Source organism: Crocodylus porosus, unplaced genomic scaffold (assembly GCF_001723895.1).
Source record: "Crocodylus porosus isolate Cpor-Errol unplaced genomic scaffold, CroPor_comp1, whole genome shotgun sequence".
Classification (NCBI taxonomy): domain Eukaryota; kingdom Metazoa; phylum Chordata; order Crocodylia; family Crocodylidae; genus Crocodylus; species Crocodylus porosus.
This window is the reverse complement of record NW_017728949.1, coordinates 22,475,596-22,497,621: the sequence shown is the minus strand read 5'-3', so window position 1 is coordinate 22,497,621 and position 22,026 is coordinate 22,475,596. Positions and strand designations below refer to the sequence as shown.

The 22,026-nt window shown below is 40.5% G+C and overlaps 1 protein-coding gene across 9 annotated transcripts in view; it reads right to left on the bottom strand.

Annotated features, from left to right (window-relative positions):
- SATB2 (SATB homeobox 2) overlaps positions 1-22,026 on the bottom strand; it is a 168,131-nt gene that overhangs the window by 72,869 nt on the left and 73,236 nt on the right. For all 9 annotated transcript variants that reach the window (XR_002104479.1, XM_019553944.1, XM_019553941.1 and 6 more), the window contains 2 exons: positions 19,309-19,432; positions 11,000-11,102 (listed from right to left, as the gene is read on the bottom strand). Coding sequence is in view for 8 of the 9 variants with exons in the window: in XM_019553944.1 (XP_019409489.1) it covers positions 11,000-11,102; positions 19,309-19,432 (227 nt within the window). In the remaining variant the exon portion in view is untranslated. The remainder of the gene's footprint in view (positions 1-10,999; positions 11,103-19,308; positions 19,433-22,026) is intronic.

Genomic DNA, 22,026 nt, shown 5'->3' with positions numbered 1-22,026 from the left:
GCCTCTCAGTAAAATATAGGTTATTGGTTATAGAAAAATCATCACTCCTTTCACTCCTACAGCTCACCACTCACATGCTGCTTATACAATATATGTTCTAGACAGATGCATAAAATTTCAGGCTCTAGACTTGTCAATTCAGAATTTCCAGGAGTACCAAATATGACATCTTCATGAGACCAGATTATCATTTTTGTGGGAATTTTTGTTTTAAAAGTAAGATATGTATGTTTGTGCATGCGTGCCATTCTGTCAATGAAAAACCAGAACTGAAAATCCCAGCTTTTTGTAAAATACTATTTAGAAAATAATGTTACTGAACAAATGTCAATAATTTTAGTGAAATGCTTTGAATCTGCAGTTCTTCCAGCAAAAATTCAGGAAATTTTAGCCAATATGAGAATTATTTGTGAAATCGTTAATTTTCAATATGACGCTTTTCATCAGAAATACGTTCCCTATGAAACAAAATAAACCTGACTTCCTCCACTTAACACACAAAAAATATTTAAAAAATAAAAGCTTCCATCAATGGAACAGAAACTGTCGACACTTATTCATGTGACTAGTCCCAATGAAGTCAATAAGACTAATGGATGAGAACAATTCACATTAGTGCTGCATGCTCAGCTCTTATAATACCATTCTTTGGCATTAAGGCAGATATAGAATGAATGTGTAGGCAACCTTAAGATAGACTTAGTAAATACACAATTTACAAAATCATTTTCAAATTATCACAAATGAGCAATAGTCATTTGTCAATTGTGAATTAATCTGCCACAAATTAAAAGAAAAAAAATATGGCCTGCAATAACCAAACTTCTGCAGAAATTCTGCTAAAATAAACCGAAGGCCACATGCAATTTCACTTATACTGTGGTAAATCTGGTGTCATTCCACAGTTATCAATGAGGGGTTTTCACTAGCTGAATTTGGTAAATTTGTAAGAACATCAAAAAAAATCCACCATAAAGACAGCCAAATGTTTTTGAAAATTTAGTAAAATATATATTTATATATTTTTAAATTGCTTTCAGTGTTCCTATGTTTCTACCCAGACTGTGTTGATGGCAAGCAATTTGTATAGGGATTTGTAAGATGAAAATACTGCCAGGTGGTTAACCTGCACAATGCAATCTGGTATTATAATAGTATAAGAATATTATTCTACTTGGAGCCCAAGTTGTATCTCTTTTTATTAGCTTTAGTGTCCTCTTCAGTAATACGTGCATTCCCTCCCCCCCGCCATAAACAAACCAGATTCTAGTAATTTTAGCCATGCCAATAATAAAGTCAGCATGAACTATTATACTCCATAGAAAAATTAACATTATCAAAGTCTCAGCCTCCTTCTTACCTATGGGTAGTATTGTTAAAAGCTGATTCTAGTAGGGATCCCTGCAGGACTGTGAAGTCAATGTGATGGCACTAAAATGGTAGAATCATATTACTGTGCTTCAACCACACTTTCTAACTGCAGTGTATACATAGCCATTAATATTAACCTTACACCCTTTTCTCTCCGCCACATCATATTGCCTAAATATCGAAATACATAGGCACATCATATCAACTATTAACTCGTTACCCCAGAGTCCTTGTAAATAAAAATATGATGCCTTATGACCCATATGTACCCTTCCCAATTTATTATGGCAGTTAGACAGATTAAATGCATCTCAGAATGAAGTGCTGCTGAAGACTGGATAACAGCTACAATGCCAGAGCTCAGGAGGTAGCTCACATAGCACTTTGGAACAGTCTCCCTCCTTCATTTACTTCAGGCTGAAAAACTTCACCAAATTCCAAAAGACAACCAATCAGGACTCACAGTAGAGATGCTATCTTTTGGTAGACAAACAAGATTTTTGCAAAAAAAAAAAATCTTTAAGTGCAAGGTTTCGGGGACAATTACCCTACATCAGGCACTAGAGAAAAGATTGTAAAAGTTCTCCTGAGAACACCCTTCATCAGGCATTGGAGAAAAGATTATAAAAGTTCTCCTGGGAGGCACTTCCTTTAGGCTAGGGACAGACATTATACATGAACTAGTTTAAATGATCAGAAGCTGGTTTAAATCTGTAACAGAGCAGGTGTTCAGTGCACATAAACTGGTTTGAGAATGGCTGAAACTGGTTTGAGATACCACATTCAAACATGTTTATCAGACTTAACTGATTTGACTCAAACCAGTTTATGCAATGTCTGTCCCAGATTCCTTGCTGGTTTAAATTAAATCAGACTCCCCAGGCATGCTCTTTGGGCTGGGTGGAGCTCTCTGCTCCACAGCAGGGCTGACCCCTCCCCTCTGCTCCCTGGCTGCAGCTTCAACAGTCTCTACCTGCCTGGCTTCTGTCCCCCCACCCTCCACCCACACTCTGCTAAGAGTCACAGACACCTCTCAGTATTTGGTAGCAGACCACATGCTGGCTACCTCCAAGCTGTGGTACATGGGACAAAGGCAGAATCAACAGAGAACTGGTAATGTCCCTCTGTTTTCTTAATGGGGTGATAAACACTGAGTTAACAGGGAATCTTCATCACCTCTGGGCTGTTCAGGAGGGAGGGAACCCTCCCAAATCACAGCATCCCACCAGGGCCTGGCAATGCCCCCACCTCAGCTCAGCTCTGTGCAAGGAAAGGGGGGGCTCCTCTATCATCCCCCAGCTTGTAGCCTGAGCCACTGCAGGCATATGCCTGCCTTTCTGGGATGTCTGCCTGGTTACAAAAGTGATTTAGCCTACCCAGGTTAAACTAACTTGCAAAGATTGAATCAATTCTGGCTCAGGCTTTTTGAATGTCTGTCCCTAGCCTTAAGGGTCAAATGGTAAATCGGTTTCTATGCCCCATTCAATCATTTGCCTTTCCTCTGCACTGTGCAATAAACTCTGACAGAAGCTGCTAGCAGGTGGCAACTGTTATGGAGCAACAGGAGGCGAAAAAGAATAAACAGTAATAGGTTATTACCAGGCAGAACAAACTGCTTTATTTCAACTGTGATTTGAAGTCACCATAAGATGTTCTTGTTTTCCAGTGCAACAGGTTCAGGGGCTTGGTGCTTGTTTCTTCATAGTATTTAAAATTGGAGTCAACATGACGATCATAAAAGCAAAGATTGTAGCACTGGGAAGAATTACATACAGCCAGCACAGGCAGGCAGAGAGCTCCAAATGCAGCTCTGATAGATAGGGTACCTCATTTCTGCCCTGCACGATCCCTAAGCCAGAAAGCTCAATCATGTAAGTCATCAAATGCATGCATTTTTAGACACCATCAAGCACACAGAATTGGCCTTTGAACCCACAAGTTCCCTTTTGGGAAGAGAATGTATTAAGCCACAGCCCTATACTATCTTGAAGAAACAAGTGCTGGTGTGGTACGCTCCAGAGGGTACCCTATTACCTACTCCACATAATTATGAGCCATCACATTATAAATAACAGAACCACTCTAGAGCACAGGAGGTGCTTTTAAAGTGGTAACGTTATATCTTTTTATCTATAATTATAATAATTACTTATTTCTTTTAATCACAACCCACTTAACCACTTCAGTGCAGGGGGGCTGGTTTGAGGAGTCATTTTCATTCAACATCTAACCTTTATGTTTACCAAGGCCCTTCATTGACTCCATATACTGTCTGCTCTCTGGCTCAGCTATTTGTTCTTGCAAAACTAAGTCAGGAGCAGAAAAAAATGTGGATTACAGGAATAGCCACCTCAATAAGAAACTTTAATTTTTAAACCCTCTCTCTGCCTCCGCCCCCACAATGTGTAAATGGTCTACGACAGTTACATAGCAAATACATAATAATTTGCTTTTGCATGATAGTGGTCAAGGCAGGGAGAGGACTTTCTGTACCCTAGCCAATGGAAAGCAGACAGGAAACACCTTTGTCTATTCTTAGTTATGCCATGTTTAGTTTCCCCATGCACACCCATTTTACTGTTTATGTATTCAACTGTATCAGTTGTTCTCAACCTCACTGGACACAAGGTACCCCTCAAAAATGCCATCTCTTAGTGTTAGTTTGCTTTTTGACTACCGAAAAATACTAGAGCACTTCTTCTATTGCAAAGAACTCAGGAAGCCATAAAAGATCAAAAAGCTTTTGACACTATGGATTCCTATTTAAAATCTCTTGCTGCCTATACACATGCTTGGGGGTGGGGGAAGCTATTTTAATTAGAGTGGTTCCCAGACAACCGCTCTAATTAAAACGGTTCACCTTCACATGTATTAAGCCCCTGTGCTTTTGAAAATGGCCACAGGACACTATCTAAAAGCTCATTTGATGAGGTTTAGATAAAGTGCCCCTACAGTCATTTCAAAATGCATGGGGGCTTAATATACATGATGGTGAGGTGATGCTGGAGTGTTCTAATTAGAACACAGAACAGACTTGATTAAATGAGTCTGCTCCAACACACTCTAATAAGAACACAAACAAACGCATCTATAGGCAGCCACTGGGTTTATCTTGTGAGTTATGTTTACAAAACTAACAAACACTAACTTTGCATGGCATCCAGCATCACTCTTGAAAAGATCTCAAGGCACTGCAATGTGCCATGGCACCCTGGCTGAGAATCACTGAGCTAGCTCATTAGTAAAACGAGAACCTGTCTAAGGCCAGCACCAAAAGTGCAGTAGGCACAAAACCATATATCCTTGAATTGCCTATTGCTGCCACGCATATTTACAGTATTTGTTTCTGAGAAGGAATAAGCACAAGTATGAAAAGCTAAGATTCAATCTTCTCTCCATCCCATAAAGGACATGATTCAAGGGGAGTCAAAGATCCCTGTAGATTTCACAGTGAAGTGAATCAAAAAAATAAAAATAAATTTTTGTAAAGCTGAAATCTTCACAGACATGCAAATATCCTTTATAATAAAATTTAATTTAAGGCAGTTTTAATTCTCTCCACATAGCTTAACAGGCATGCAGACCTTTGCGCAGAGGCTCCTGGAACACTACACATTAGGTAGATGATATCTCAATGAAACACGCACATTTCAACACTGTAGTCTTAATATCAGGGACAGCAGGAAAAATGTAGGTGTGAAAAGAAGCAGACAATTTTCTGCTATCTATAATTCTAGCTGTATCCTGCCAATTATGCAAATTTATAAAAAGATGCTACCTTTTACACTGTAAACATACAGATGTCCAATGAAAACCAAAGCTCTCCTGTTCTGTCAAAGCAGCATAACAGAAGATGATCCACAGCCTAACAGCATTCTAGGTGTGAATTCATCCCTTAATGAGCTGCAACCTTTAAAACCTTCATGGGCCCTCTAAATGCTAACTATAACAAGTCAGGAAGAAGGCTGGGCAGTGTACCTCCCCCCATAAAGACTAAATTTGGGGGGGAAAAATCCCTACTATGGGATTTTATACGAAGACAAATTCGCAAAATCAAGCAGATGAAAAATTAAGACTCTCAGAGTAGGGGGGAGAGCCAACTAAAAAGCTATGCTCTTACTTTGGTCCATATCAACAACTGAACCCACAACCAAATATGCATAAGTAGTCTAAATATTTACACCTTAACCACCAAATCAAGAATTCAAAGGTCCAATGAAAAAAATAGCACAGCGCATGTTTTTAAAAGCAAGTGTTGGGTGGGCAATATCTTCACGTGAAGCTTTCATAAGCTTTTGACTTTCTTCAAATATAAAATTCAGAATAATTTTGAGAGAAAGTAATAAAATACTACCTTGAATTAGAGTGGACTTTTGCAGCCTGAGAGTAGCAAAGCTGGAAGCCAGTTCAGATGCTGCTGTTTCTAAATACTCTACTACCGTGATGTCAGTTTAGATCCATGATGATCAGAAAATAGATTCCATCAGTCTGTCTCAGAAAGTAAACATGCTTTCAAAGAATAAAAGAGCCCGCAACAACAAATTAGAAATATCAGAAAATCAAGAACAGTCAAAAATATCAGACTAAACAGACTCTCAGTTTAAGGGAGATATATGATCCCTTTCCTGTAACAGCTAAGTCCTGAACTATCAAAATCAAAAGTAATTGGGCACTCTTCATTTATGCCAGGAGACTCATCACCTCACAAAAGACTGCCAGAGCCAAGGTCTCTGAACTTATGCCAAAAAGAAGCACTATTTGGATCATCACTAGTCTGAGGAATAAAGAACCTTATTACAGGAACCAACAGACAAAGACTTTTTGGTTTCTTGTTTTCCTATTATTTGTTGATGGTCTTTTCCCTTGACTCTAAATTAAGTTTTCAAGCAAAGAAAAAAATATGCGCATTCATTAAAAAGACAACAAATAATGAAAATGTTGATGTGATGATGATCTTTTCAATAAAACTAAAAGCAGGTAGACACTTGGGAAGGGAATGCATCTTTTTAAAAAAACAAGAGTAGCTGAGAAACTGCTAGCAAAAGTTTACCCAAAATGCTCCAAATTCAAAATACTGGACAATGAATGAATCATTTCTGCGAATTTCATTCACCGAAAATTCTTTGTATATAGTTATTTTGAAAAATAGTATTAATTTTCACAAAAGAAGAACCAACGTGAATCTATAAAACATTGTAAAAAATTATGCACAAAACAAAGCTGGGAGCATAAACAAAATTACTTCTGCTATACTACAGGAAGCGTCTCCTGATAGATACAGAATTAAACTTCATCTAAGGAGACTTGGGTTCTCCTCTCAGTTCTGTCACTTGGCTGCTAAGTGATGAAGGGCAAGCCACTTTGCCACCTTGGGCCTTGGTTTCTGCATCTGTAAAACGGGGATAATAATACTGAACTTTTCTGAAAAGCATCACTGAAGTATGATTATGGTTATAATAATCTGCTCGCCCTTCAGAGGGTTGGAACAATTATTATATAATCTACATCTAGGAGGTGAGGCAGAACATTTCTGTTTGACTCTGACACACGCAAAACACAGCAATGGGTGGCAGAAGATCACAACACTTTTGGACAAGAGACTGAATTTTGCATTTTTTGTGCTAAAAATATTAAACTAATCATTCAGAATTTCAAAGATACTAGGCACCCACATCTTCCATGACCTTCAGCAGGAGCTGCATGAAGGAAGTCTCTATGAGGCAGCTACCAATGCATGGGCCCCTTCGTACTGCAAGACGTAGCAGAAAGATGTAGTATAAAGAAAGAGAAACCCCACAACTTAAAAAAAAAAAAATCAAATTAAAAATTAAAATGAAAGACTTGTATAAGAATATTAACGTATGCAACATGCATATATGCTACAAAATTGATATTGATTTGATAATGTAATTATTGTTTTAAAGTGTTACATATGGACCAAGTGGAAAGGACAAAGAATCTTTACTTTCTTGCTTTGAACCTTTTATACATTTACACTTAGAACTTCATTAATATAATCCCCTCCAGCCCACACACAATAAAATATTAAATACTGTTCACCCTAAAGAGATCAGAAAGATTTTTTTTAACTGTCTTTTGCACAACTGTCCACTCACCTATGCCCTAATGCATATATCATGTGCTAGACTAAACAGGCAAGAAAAGGCCAAAAAAACCCCAAACCCCAATTCTCACACTAGTAAATTCCCCGCATCTGTCTGTATACTAACTCCAGTGCCACTAAGTAAACTGTGAATATCTTAAAACCTTAAGGGGATGGGTAGGGTGGGGAAATAAATCAAGCCAGAATCTTATTCTAGCAGGGCCCTGACACAAGACAAAATTAACATGTGGAGCTGTACTAACTGAAAACTGTTTAAAATTATAAAGTGTAAATACTTTAGCCATATTTTCAGTATGTTCAACAGAATACACACTGAGAATGTTTACTTCAAAATTCATACAATTCCAGTTGTATACAGCTTTTACATCTGTTGTTAATGATATCAAATTATTGATTGTTCACTTTCTTATATTTATTTAAACATTAAATATATGCTCTGCAACCTGATTCTTTTCTTCTTTTTCCAGAAGACTTTATTTTTGCATGGCTTTAGTTGTATTTACTTTGATCTTCCAGAGTGTACAATTATTTTACTGTTTATTTATTTCTATGAGAAAGGAAAAAAGTTTGACCTAGGAGATCTATATGTGGCAATTTGTAACAGAATCACATAGCTTATGTTTAGGAAATCATGGTTTTGATTAAGAAGCAACCATTTAGTTCCCACTGTTTTATTAAAATAGACATTAGCAGATAATAGGAACCACATTTAACACTGTAGACTGCATTTTGCTTGCAACATTAATAAAGTTAGTTTCAAGCTCTTTCCTATTTTGTATTTACCACAGTGCATGTGAATTGTTTGTTGTTTTTACTTTCTAATAAACAAATCTGGCCTCACATTTGTGTGTGCTGGTTCAAACCATTCAAGTCAGTTATATCCAAAGGCAGAATTTGTTTCTAAAGGCAAAGGCTGCTGCTGCTATTATACTTTTTTTCATAAAGGTGGATATATTTAATAAAAATAAAAAGAGCTATGTAGAAATCAAAAAAGTCACTGAGTTCAAATATTAAATTCTATAGACTTTTGGGCTATGAAGTAAAAATGAAATGATAACAAAGAAAAAAAGATGTGAAATTAAATGCATCAAAATTAAGTCAGAAATCTTTCCTTTCTGTGGATTTCAGATTACAATTAAATCCCATAGCAGTTTCCTTTTTATACACCACTGTACCTGTCATGGATTCTTTGTTTTCCCTCCCACTCGTTTGGTTGATGAATCAACACTACTTGAACTGTTTGATAGCAGCTTGTGTTTATTTCACACATACCTTAACCTTCCCTTTTCTCCTCCTACTAACACACACATACATTTCTAAACAGCAACGACTGGCTGCGTCTCTTTGAATAGCACATATACACAGTTATCTGGCAAACTCTTTAGGTTTGGATCCTTGACCTCTTGACTGAAATCAAGGTCTCATTCTGCTTTTACTGCACTTAACAATTTAACTGTGCACTTACTAACTAAAAAAAGAAAGAGCTCGAAGAACAGAATGCTCTAAGAAAGGAAGAAAGTGGAAGAGCGCAGCGTGCTAGAAACACTTAGAGCCTGTAGTGGCAACTCTAAGAACACTACAGTGAAGGGTTTCCAGTGCCTCTGGAACTGGCATTACACCCTACCCTAATGAAATGGGAAGCCCATCTCTTTTCTCCTGTAACAGCAAATAAAAGCAAACCACCAAATGACCTTGAAGCTATTTGATTCCTTTGATATTTTTGAGCCAAGAGGATATGTTAGAACACTTTAAAAATCCTTTTTATAGGAGGCAACATTTAGAGGAATAAAAACACTTACTCTAAAGCACCATTGTGTGGCTCAGAAAAAGGAACTATTCAGTTTACTTGGCACAAGGGTAGCTATTAACAATGTAGTAAGTATCCAAATCAGAATTTGTAGATGATCCCTATGTAATTTCAGAAGAAAAGAAACGTACCTTCAATTCCTACTCTCCCCACTTTTACCTGAGCTAAGGTAATTTTCTCCACAAACCTTTTTACCATAAAACATTCTCTCTCCTGTTGCACAAACATAACTGTTATGCATAGAGGAGCTTGGAAAAGCATATTTCATTCTCCATGCACACATGTAGACACATATGAAAGTAAATGGGCCATACATAGCCTTGTGCAGGGGGGGAATGGATCCTTCAGCATTTCCCCTGATAACTGGTACCAGTTCATTCTAACTACTCTCATCTCATGAAGAAGCTTCCCAACAGAAATCTAAAGTAATTCCATGTTGTTCTAACTAAATCAAAAAGCATTCTCCTGTTTCCTTCTACATTCTAGCTTTTAAGAGCAAAGGATTGAGGGTAACATTTTGAAACATATTAGTTTTATGAATAGCTATACATTCAGAACTTTCACTCTGCAGGAAGTACTGGACATTATAAAAGAATCTCAATCCATGACTTGTGAACACATGCTTTTTCTGGCTGATAAAAGAAAAACATAAACAAAAGTGTCCAAATGGCCAATGCCTTACTTCAGGGAAGGAATCTTTCTTTTCTGCTTGAAACATACAATGATGAGACTGACACTGAAGAACACTAGCTACAGGTCAAAGCTATTCTCTGTGGAAGATTCTTTGGTTTTTTTGGAAAAAAACTAATCATCACAGATTTCACAACCTTCTGCTTCTAGTGCAAAGCACATTTTCTTCAACAGTTTCTTCTTATATGAATATGACCATAGATTTGAATATACAGGAGTCTGCATGTTATCAGAAACAAAATCCTACCAAAATAGAACAGTACAGTGCACACAGAATTCTCCCCCTGAGGAACAGATGAATAAAATAATGAACTACAGGTGACAGATGTTGGGCACACCACCTAATGCACTCCTGGCAGGCATTCAGACATTACAGGGATGAGGCAGTATGAAGAACCTATAAAGAATAATGTTGCTGTTTCAAACATTAGCATTTCATCGATTAATATTATTCCATTTTGTATAATAAAAATGAGCCGATTTCACCTTTGTGTCAATGGGACAAGCAGGACTGAATGAACCCCAATGTTTCCAAATAGCCTGGTCTCAGATGCTCCACTTATACCCAAATTTCAGATGGTGTGACATGAAAAAGATTTGAAGACACCAGCAAGGGCATATTTAATTTAAGGGGACAGGTTTTTAGTTTTCATGAATAAAATATGATAAAGATGATTTGCAGAAAGAGTTCACTTTTAAAACTTGATCTGTTAGAGCAGATTTTTTCTCAAACTGTTTTACTTTTGTTACACACATAGTTGATCAATTCAATGCAATTACAATCTAAAATGTGATGCGACTAGCTGTTTGCTTCAAATGGCCTTTATTTTCACACCATCCTTAACTGTAAAGCGTTGGATTTAATTCCAGTATGCTGCAACTGTGCCCTATTTTCAAGCAAATTCACTAATATTATTAAGACTTATTATCACTCTTACTTAAAACATATCAAACAGTCAACATCAGTTCATTGGCTTGGAAACTAAGAATAACTAAAGTCAATTTACCTTTAATCTTCTTGTACTTTTTATACCATCTCCCAAACTCCTGGCACTTGGTTGCTGACACATTGGCATAGTATGTGCTATTTACAATGGATGAAATCATACTCTGGGAGCAGAGGAAGAAAACGTGTGTTAAAAACATAATTAAAAATCTTTTCCAAAGAAACCAGAATAGCATGCAAGCTCAACTGATCACCCATTCATGCCTTTAAAACCTAAACCAGTTGCAGTTAAAGTACACCAAACTGGCTTTATTTCCTACACCATCCCCAGAATTATACTGGTTCACTAATAATGCAAAAAAGATGCAGTATAAACTAAGACCTGTTTCTGCAATTTGCACTGACTTGTCACTTTAATTTGTTCCTGTGGTGTCAAAGAATCTTCACACTAATAGCATAACTATAGACAGTCATGTTGGGGACACACACATTAGGCAACAATGGGTGAGAACAACTGAGATTTAGGAACCAGATCCTAAAGGTAAGATTAGATGCTCCAGCATGCATAATCCAAATAATGCTTTTCAGATGTTTCTGTTCTGCTTCCAACTGCAGCAAGACCACACAGCCAAGAACCGGAGAACATCCGTGCTACTTGCTGCAGAACAACAGTTAGGCAAATAAGTTAAATTAATATAATTTATAGAAACGTGTGATTAGCCCTTGTGCAAAAAATCACCCAACAGAGAAATTAACAGCTATTCAGAGCAGATTAAACTAAACATAGTACAAACTCAAAGTAACCAACAACCACAACTAAGTGTGACAGAGCTGAAGATTCCAAGTATTTAGCCACCATCAACCTCTACCCCTTGCAGCTCCCCTCTGAGCAGACTACTGGTACAAGGTAAGTGGAAGTAAACAGGTAGAGCTGTTTTATTGAAATAATACTTTACGTTTGGGGTGGGTTTTGGCATAAGGTAGAACAAGACTTGTTACTAATAGGGTACCCTCCCATCTCCCCATTCAGTTTTAAAGACCAAGTAATCATTTAACAACATTTTTAAGCTCTTCCAAAGCTAAATCTTTTCACCATATGGCTGTTTGTACCTGTGCAAAAAAAAAATACATTTGCATCACACATTTTCACTTTCAAATCAAGAGCTTTAAGGAGCTGTGTGAGCCAGTGAACCTTGTCTCAAAATCAGATTTTCTTTATGCCCATAGTCTTCCTTGATTTCAGAAAAATGTTGGCACCTTTTATAGCATCCCTTCACAGTGGAACAGTTACAGGGACAGCATGTCATCAATGTTTGGTTTAAGTTCTGGCACACCAGTTCCTGTGGACTCGCATATAAAACAGGACCATTTCTGTTAAGATATGAGGCTCACAACTGGTTTACCCTACTTGCAGTGCTTCAAGAAAGCAAATACAGCCCACACTGCTCAAGATTCAGACTACCGTCAGCCTACTCTGTTGCTCTGCTGCAAAAAATAAACAAGTTGAGCTTTCCCTGACCTCTTGAATTTTAGGGATTTAGGAGGATAAAAGGAATTGACTTTAGAGAATCTCCTTAAGAAAACTGGATGATACCAATTAATTTTACTCTTCAAGGCGTGATTTCACCTTAAACAAAAAGATCCTCCTTCCCTTTCACTTTAACATTTCCACTTAAATGGTGTTGTGGTACAGCACAGTAGCCTCTTAAAACAGCTAAAGGAATTTTTAAATGGAGGCTCTAATTTTCAGAACTCAGATACAATTTTCTAATTAAAAATCAATATTTTGAGAGATAAACCCAGCATGGTGGTAGTCAGCAACAATCCCTTTCTCATAAATCTTCCTTGTTCTGAAGTCAACATAAGGAAATAGGAGTACTATGAAGGTATAATAGAATGGAGGTAACAGCAGTGAGCAAACAAATTCACATTTTTTAAATGCAACTTAATTTGGGGTTATCTTAGTTGGGTGATTGTAGGAAAAATTACTTGAATAGAGGTCATTCATAAAGAGCTTGTTCTCTGATCAGGTCTCTCTCTACATTATAGAGCAAATTAACATAACTAAGATTAGGCCTGGAGTGGTTCTGAAATGGAAAAAAAGCAGACCTGTGCCCCCCCCGTCCCCTTCCTTATCAGTGGGACTCTTATAGGACCTATTAACTTTCCTTCCCACTGGGGAAAGCTCAATTTGATAAAATAGCAAGCACATCCTTGGTTAAAAACAAAACAAAACAAAAAGAAGAGACTGGCAAGGAAAATCATTCTTGTGAACTCCCTAACATAAAGCCCTAGACTAAGCATCTGCCCTGAGAAAATATTTAAGGAGGGAACAGATTAAACCAGGTTATACAGGTAGCGGACATGCTGGATCAGTGCACAGCCAACTCCATCACAGCCATGTGGACAAAAAGCTGCCATGAGGTGAATGCTTATTCTGGAAGTAAAGTAGGAGCCATGTAAACAAGCTAAAATAAAAGGAGAAAACTGTGCGTGTCCAGGAGGGAGGCAGAAACATAATTTAAAAAATGTAAGTAGACAAAAACACAAGTAGACAGATAACAGTAAAATGATTAGTACAATAGACATGGAAGATGCAAAGATGGAAAGGCTAAAATAATTGGGATTTCTCCCCCTACCACCCCTTAATTAACTGGAATGCATTTATTTGAACAGCAGCTCTATGCCAAGGGCAGCTAAGCAGCAGATACATAATACATCGAACAGGAAAAATAGAACAATTTTAAATCAAAGTGAATGATTATATTTCCCATTAGTGGCAATCAGAAGCCCCGTCTGGGCTGCACAAAGTGCTCACACCAAGAACAAGAGATGGAGCACTGTCACTGGTAAGAAAAAGGCTCCCAATGCTGCCTCTTTCTACTTCTGTACCAAGAAAAACTTGATGCACTGTGAACACATTAATAAACAGCAGCATTTACTCTGCAGTTTGACTCCTAGGAGACTTCCCTGTAATTTGCTGCTGTCAATAATATATTAACCACAAGGGGGTTGTAATGACATTTCACATTTGGCACGATATTTTTTTAAAACTGATTTGGGAGAAGGAATTGTATTAGAGGCAAATTCAGATTATGGCTATAGACAGCTTCTACACAACCTTCCACTGTATCTTTTGCATCTTGTGAGCCACAACAATAGAGGTTAAAACTCTGTGTCACTCTAAGGCAAAAAATGAATTCATTCTAGCCCAGATTAAGGGCTCTGTTGCCATCTAACATATTACTTAAGCACATGCCTGAAAGTATGCATGTACAACTGCCTCACAACCTACAAAGGGATGTCTTTGCAGAGTCTTTCTCCATTTATCTACTCAGGCAAGATGTCTCCCTCCTAGAGATCTGCCATCAATAATCTTACTCGGGCATTTCAGGAACAGTTTTTAGCAGAGGTACTTCAATATTTCCATATGGAAGACTTTGAAACTGATGGAAAACATGCATTGCCTAGACCAAAAGTTAAGGGCCAGTTTTATTGATCACTGTGCATTTCTAGTGCAATCAGAGGTGCAGGACTGAAGACCAGGTATATTCACTCACTTGAGCTGCAAGTATCTAATCTAATTTCACCTCTTGACAGACCATTTTTAGATAACAAGATTTATTAAATGCATCAAAGCACCTACTGAGGCCTTGATTAACCAATCAGATTCCTCCTCTTACAGCACTCCTTCTGGAAGTAAAGACATGCACTACTCTGCAAAGGTAGCACTAACCTATTTATCACTCTGTGACTGTATATTTAGAAACGTGTCTGGTTCCTCGAGTATCTAACATAGATTACGGCTCTTCCCTTCCTATTATCATTGGAAATCCACCCAGCCATGAAAAGATGAAGTACCTTCTACTCAGGACCTTGCTAAATACCAACTGAAGTTGTTGAATGACGTCCCCGTGTTTTATCTCTTACCCTATAGCCTTCTCTGGAGTTCCACAAATCTAATCAAGAGAAGAACCTTTTAGAGAATTTCAGCTGCTAGTTGTAGTTCATGACCAATTTACTGATGCTTGGCTGAGTTTATAGTGATGACAGCTAGAATTTTCTTTTAATTTAAAAAAAAAATAGCAAATTTGATATGAAAAGCCTCACAACTATTTTATGATCAATTTCAAATAGATTTTCCATTACAAGCTGCAAAAGTTAGCGTGAGGCAGATCACCATACACCACAAGTCATCCTCATGTTGAGTACTCAAGACTAATGGATACATCTACACTTCAGACTTCAGTGCAGTGTAGAGATACCCAAGATGGTTGACTACTGGAAGTAGTTTACCTCCAGCAGCATGGAGCACCACTTGACCTATTTTATCTTGCTTATTCAAGCAGTGGGTTGCTAAAACTAGACTGCTTCTAGTACCCAAGTTAGTACCTCTAAAGCCAGCTAAAATATCCCTGTGCCATCCACAATGCATCTTCAGTACGGACATACCCTAAATTTTGCTCAGCAAGGGTAGAGACAGACATTCGAAAAAGCAGAGCCTGAGCTGATTCAACCTGCGCAAGTTACTCTAACCTGCCTAGGTTGAAGCAGTTGGTAACAGCACAGACATTCACTCTGGGCTGAGGAAATGCAAGTACATGCCTGCAGTTGCTCAGGCTGGGGGCGTGCAAGAGCATGCCCTTGGTTGCAGAGAGCCTGTGCTGTAGGCCTGTGCAAAGTGGCTAGTATTCGCTTCAGATTAGGATTCGGCTGATTCAGGGGACAGTGATTCAATTCAGTGATTTGAATCACTGTCCCAAATCGATTCAGCCAAATCTGATTCAGAGATTCGGCTGCCACCAAATCAGCAGAATCTCTGTTTCGAACAGGCCCTATCCCCCACCTGCTCTCCCAATGGCTGCCCTGCCTGGCCCCAGCCTCCCAGCACTTAAAAAACAAACAAAAACAAAAACAAAGTGAGCCATGAGCCCCCAGAGGCTTTTTTTGTTTGTTTGTTTTTTTAAAGCACCAGGATGCTATGGCCGGGCAGGGCAGGCATTGACGGGGCTGAGAGAGAGGCAAGGGTTGGGGGGCACTGAGGGGGGGCCTGGGGGAGCAGGCAGGGGATGGGACCAGGCATGGGGTCCCCCCATGGTCCCCTTCCCCCTCCTCACTGGAATGAAGTCCAGGTCAAGCTACCTGCAGAGACAAGCGGGAACTTCCCAAATTACCAAATTTTTTCAGAGACCTTCGAATTGATTTGGATCTTTTTACTGGTCTCCCGATCCACTTTGGATTCACTTTGGCTCCCGAATCAGGCTGAATCTCCTCTGACTTGAATCAACAACCAAAGCTATGCATAGCCCTCCTGTACGGGGGGCCATGGCCAGTCCAGGCTGAACTAACCAGAGAAGGGTTTAGCTCCCCCCTCCCTGGCCCACCAACAGGGATCTGAGCCAGGTCTGCCGTATGCTCTCCCCTCACTACTGAAGTGGCAGGCTGCCATGGCCCCTGAGGCAGAGGTGGCAGGGAGAGGGGTTATTCTCCCCTCTACCTCCATTACCCCCAGGCAACTGCAGCTGTGTCTACCTGCCCCAACTGCCACCGCTTGCTCCCTGCTTGGGGCAAGCAGAGTAATAAGCCCCCTCCTGCCCCATCCACCAGATGCCAGAGTGAGGGGAAATAACTCCCGTCTGCACCCCCCCCACCTAAAAGGCCTTTCTGGCTGGTGTCTCTATGCATCCCCACATGGCTGCTGCAGCAGCCCGTGTCATAGTTTCAGGGAGCATGAGCCCCTTCCTAGCATGGGGACCCCACTGTAGAGCAGGCAGAGCTGCAGCAGACTATGTCCAGTAGCACCGGGGCCCAGAGCACTCCAAGCCCACCCCCAGCACCATGGTCTGTAACAGCTTTACCCATCATGCAGCATGGCATCCTGCTGGAAAGAGGCTTGCACTCTCAGAAAGCATGACAGGAGGCCTTATTCCTCCCTCTGCCCCTGGGACACCACAGCAGGGTCTGCCTGCCCCAGCCACTGTCACCGCTGCCACCACTCAGTTTGTGCCCAGGGCAAGCAGCAAAATAAGCCCCTCCTGCCCTGCTCCCTCCAGCATCTGGTGGAGGGGACTTATTCTGCCGCTTGACCTGGCCACAAAGCAGGCAGCCATGGTGGCCAGAGTGGGCAAAACCCACTGAGGTGCCCTGGAGGCAGAGGGTGGAATAACCATGCTCCCTGACCTCTACCTAAGGAGCCCTGCCCACCAGCATCTGGCCCTGCCCCCCACCCCCACATTGGCACTGGAGTGGTAAGGGGAGAGCAACCATGACAGAGGCAGCAGGGGGTGCATGCTCCAGGGTGAGGAAAGCTGCTACAGAGCACAGCACTGGGGGAAGGGGAGGCTTCGATGGCTCTGGCCCGCTCCAGGCCCCGGTGCTGCTGTGCACAGTCTGCCGCAGCTCTGCCTGCCCCAAAGCAGGGCCCCTGTGCCAGGAAGGGACTTGTGCTCCCCAACACTATGACAGGGACTGCTGCACCCATCACAGTCACTCCCTCCTCACCACTCCAGTGGACAGGCAGGGATGGGAGCTATTCCCCCTCCCTCCAGCATCCAGTGGAGGAGGTAGATGGAGGCTTATTCTGTTCCTTACCCCAAGCAGGGAGTAAGCGGCAGTCAGGGCAGGCAGACCCAGGTGCGGTCTCCCAGAGAAGTGGGGGTAGAGGGGAGAATAACCCCCCTCCCTGCCCCCTCTGCCTCAGGGGCCATGGTGTCCCACTGCTGCACCAGCAAGAGGGAAGCACCCAACGAACCTGGCTCTGGTCCCTGCCAGTGGGACAGGGAGGGGTGAATTAAACCCCTCTCTGGCGAGACCCCTGACCCTGCCTGTCCCTACCTGCCCCTGCTCTGGCGGGGAAGCAGAGGGCCCAGCCCAGAGAGTATGCTGGGATGCTGGAGGACTCTGGTTTAAAGTTAAACCAGGAAGGTGTCTGGGACAGACATTGCATAAACTGATTTAAGCCAAATCAGTTAAGTCTGATCTATATTCATAGATTCATAGATGTTAGGGTCAGAAGGGACCTCAATAGATCATCGAGTCTGACCCCCTGCATAGGCAGGAAAGAGTGCTGGGTTCAGATGACCCCAGCCAGATGCCTCCTCTTGAAGATCCCCAGGGCTGGGGAGGGCATCACCTCCCTTGGGAGCCCATTCCAGATTTTAGCCACTCTTAACTGTGAAGAAGTTCTTCCTAATGTCCAGTCTAAATCTGCTCTCTGCTAGCTTATGGCCATTATTTCTTGTAACCCCCAGGGGTGCCTTGGTGAGTAGAGCCTCACCAATTCCCTTCTGCACCCCCCATGATGAATTTATAGGCAGCCACAAGGTCGCCCCTCAACCTTCTCTTGCAGAGGCTGAAGAGGTCCACATTTATCTCAGACTGGTATCAGCCATCTTGAAGCTGGTTTATGTGCACTGAATGTCTGTTTTGTTACAGGTTTAAACCAGTTTCTGATCACTTAAACTGATTTATGTGTAATGTCTGTCCCTAGCCCCTACGGTCAGGACTTCTAACATAAGTGGAAGGCAACCACAGGAGGTCAAAGTTTGGATCAATGTTAGAAAGTTCACTGAGATTTTAACATACAGAAGATTTGGAGTTTTTGGGGAATGGTATGGAAGTAATATTAATATAATACTATTATTATTAATATTATTTTTTTAAGAAAAGAGAACAGAAAGCAATATCAGCTCTAACTATGTCCTAGCAAAGTTATTTTGTCCTGTATTTCATGAATCAGCAGGTGTTCAAGTTTTGGCCATGCCAAATGTATTTAGGTCTTGATATTAGAATCTGAAATATGTTTCCAATTACAGCTCACAGTATCATCAGAGGTCTGAACTACTGCTTTCATCCTTAACCAGGATATCATGGTAAGTGGCAAAGTTGTCAGACAAAACAGATACATGGGATTTGTTTTCCTGTTGCATATACTTATGTGCACATGCATACATGTACACACACACACTTTTGCTGCAGCTTCCTAGAAATTATCACCCCATTTATAAGAGTCATATAAATTTCATCATGATCAGAGGCTGATTAAAGCTATGTGTAGGTCCAAATTATAGAACAGGCATAACTGGGGATTACTGCAAAATTTGCAGATGGCCTAGATGGAAAATTTGGGCCCCCTTTCATATGCAGGGCAAAACCAACTGATCCATTCAATATTTCTTTCGGGAAACAAATACATCACAATTAAAAGACTGATGACATCTTTCTCCCAAGAAATAGGATTTCTTCTTTTGAATTAAAATGAGAAATGAATCAAACATTTCTAGAATTTGCAAAACTAAAATACCTAGCTAAATAGTTATTGATTTGGATTTCATACAGCAGACTTTCTCTAGGCCTGGTTTAAACACTGACCTGGGAGAGTGGGCATTCTTTGGCTAATGTGCTCTGATTCATCACTTTGAGCAGTTCCTTTAAGGCATTGCGGACTGTGGCATGGTTCCACTGCTCTGCTGGCAAGTCTTCCAACTTTGAACAACTGTTAAAAACAGAAAGCAGAAGAATAAGCAGATGGAAACATCCCTTGCAAGGATACCTGCTCTCTGCATGCAACAGCCATAAATCTTTGTGCAGCCAGCCCCAATTTACAATCCCCGCTTCAGATTCTTCAAGGGTCAATTCTCCCTGCTTCCCCCAAGCAAAATATATACCATAACTAAGAAAATTACAGCATATGCCAGGAATAGTAGCTAATCCTACATGGTATAATGTGTGCATAGCCATTTCCTCTTAGAACCCAAAGGAGTAGGAAGAGCTCTGCTTAAAGAAGGCCACACAAGTAACAAGGGATAAGCAACCTCTTCAGACACAGGGAGATGCTTCTTTTAGAGTAGGAAAAATATATACTGCTGACATATCTAAAAATGACTAAGCAATAACTACCCCTAACTCCAGAGAAACACCCTATCCAGCCCTGTGAGCCAGAGGAGTAGTGCAGGGCCAGTCCACAAGCTAGATCCAGTGCATGTCAGCATGCAGAATTGGTCCACAGGTGCAACTTGGTGCACTGGCACAGCCCCATGGGCCAGATCCATCTGACTCCATGAACCAGATCATCCTGGCTCAATTTGGCAAACAGGGCCATGTTAATTGAGCAGAAGCTGCTCACCAGCTGCCAAATTTCCAGACATGTGCGAGAGACCCACCCCATGGCAGAAGGACTGTGTTGTGGGTCAAATCCAATCTCTGGGCTGTAGGTTGAACACCACTGATCTAAAGGACAAAGTCTATTGTAGGCATTTTCTTAGACTACCCTTGTGTAGTAGACAAGAGCCTTCTAAAAAGGTAGAATCAGTGTTCCTAACATTCTCATTCAGACCGTCTGATGTGCACATAAGTGGATGGAGCCTTTTATTTTGGTAGAGTTTAAGGGTTTGCTTTTAAAAAATGTACACATACTCTGTGCTTAGGTTCAAGGAGGCAGGTTGAGGAACTGCAACTAGCAGCAGGAAGAAGTTTCTAGTAGTCTTTAAACCCCAAGACTTTGTTACCAACCCCTGATAAAGTTTCTTTTCCAATATCAGTGAGCTTCATCCTCATAGCTGAAAGCCTCCACTGCCTGAAGAGTGGACTTGTCAACTAGTATTTTCATTTCTGGGCATCAGACTATCTTTTAGTTATCCTGAATGTGGGCTACTGAAAAGTCTGAATGTAAGCATTGGGACCTTGAACTTGACCTGATATTTTGTTTCAGAACAGTGTAAAGAGGGGAGGATAGATTCAATGTGCTGGTGGGTAGCTCATACCCCTGAGGCATCTTGCTTAATACTAGCTGAAGCTGCCTTAAGGCTGAGGCCTTGTGTATTATGCTGCTGTCATCCAGCTAAAAGGTCACAAAGACATTTTTAACTGAGGTCTGGTCACTGTCTGCAGAGATGACAAAAGCATTTCTCATGGAAGAAAGCACTCAAGAAAACATCTAACTTGCACAACAGAACAACTGAATAGTGTACCTCCAACTAAATGAAATTATCGTAGCTACAAACTGTTCGAAACATCATACTCTTCCACTAGCATCAAGTTATCTTGATCAGGTTCACATCAGTCAACTAATTTGCATCTATTTTAACCCCGGATGAAGGGGTGCTAAAGTTTGAGTGGTCTTGCTGCATTTGAATTGTTCTTAGCTCATTTGTACATAACAATTAGAACATACCAGCTGCTTCCTTTCTGAGACATTCCCCTTTTGAAAGGGCTCCAAACATTCATGTGTCCACACCCTTCAAGGAACGACTTAAGTCATTTTAGCATATTTCCAGGCGCTTCTTTCAGTTAAGGCAGCAGTTTCTTATGGTCAAAAGTAATGAATGATGGAGAGGTTTAGGACGTACCCGCTATCCCATGGGTGGTTAATTATTTTGGTTTGAGGGCCACTTAACACATCTTAGTAAGCTGTCGAGAGCCACATGCATAAAAGATTTCAGAAGATATAATTTTAACAAATCATAGATGAAAAAAAATCATACACTGGAAACCAAACATCTACTATAATGTATTTTAATTTTATTACAAAAAAAATGTTGGTCCTGATTTGTTTTGCAGTGTATACAGAGGTGATTGCGTAATAGCTCAGAATAAAGTCTTACTCCATCACATGGTGGGGAGGGTGGAGTGTATGTGGCGGGGGCGCTGAGGTGTATAAGTGTATGTAGAAGAGGTGTGGAGGGACATAAATTATGATAAATCCAAAATAATGTATTGAGGAAGTTGTTTGATGAAATATTCATGGAATATGGGGAGAACTAAAACTTGAAGTCATCAAAACCGATAGGTATTTGGGTGTGTTATTCACAGCTTCTCCATCATGGAAACATCATATTCAGTCAGTTAAAACTAAGGCAGCCCAATCGGCTGTGGCTATAAAGAAATTTTATGAAGCCACAGCAGGACGATCAGTCCAAGCTCCTATATCAGCATATAAAGCCAAAGTTACCTCTCAGATCTTATAGGGCACTGAAGTATGGAGTTATGCCGCTTGTAATGATGTAGATCATCAGGACAAGTTTCTTAGGGCTCTTCTGGCTCTTCCTCCTTCAACTCCTGCATCTTTTTTGATTAATTAGAGACTGGAAT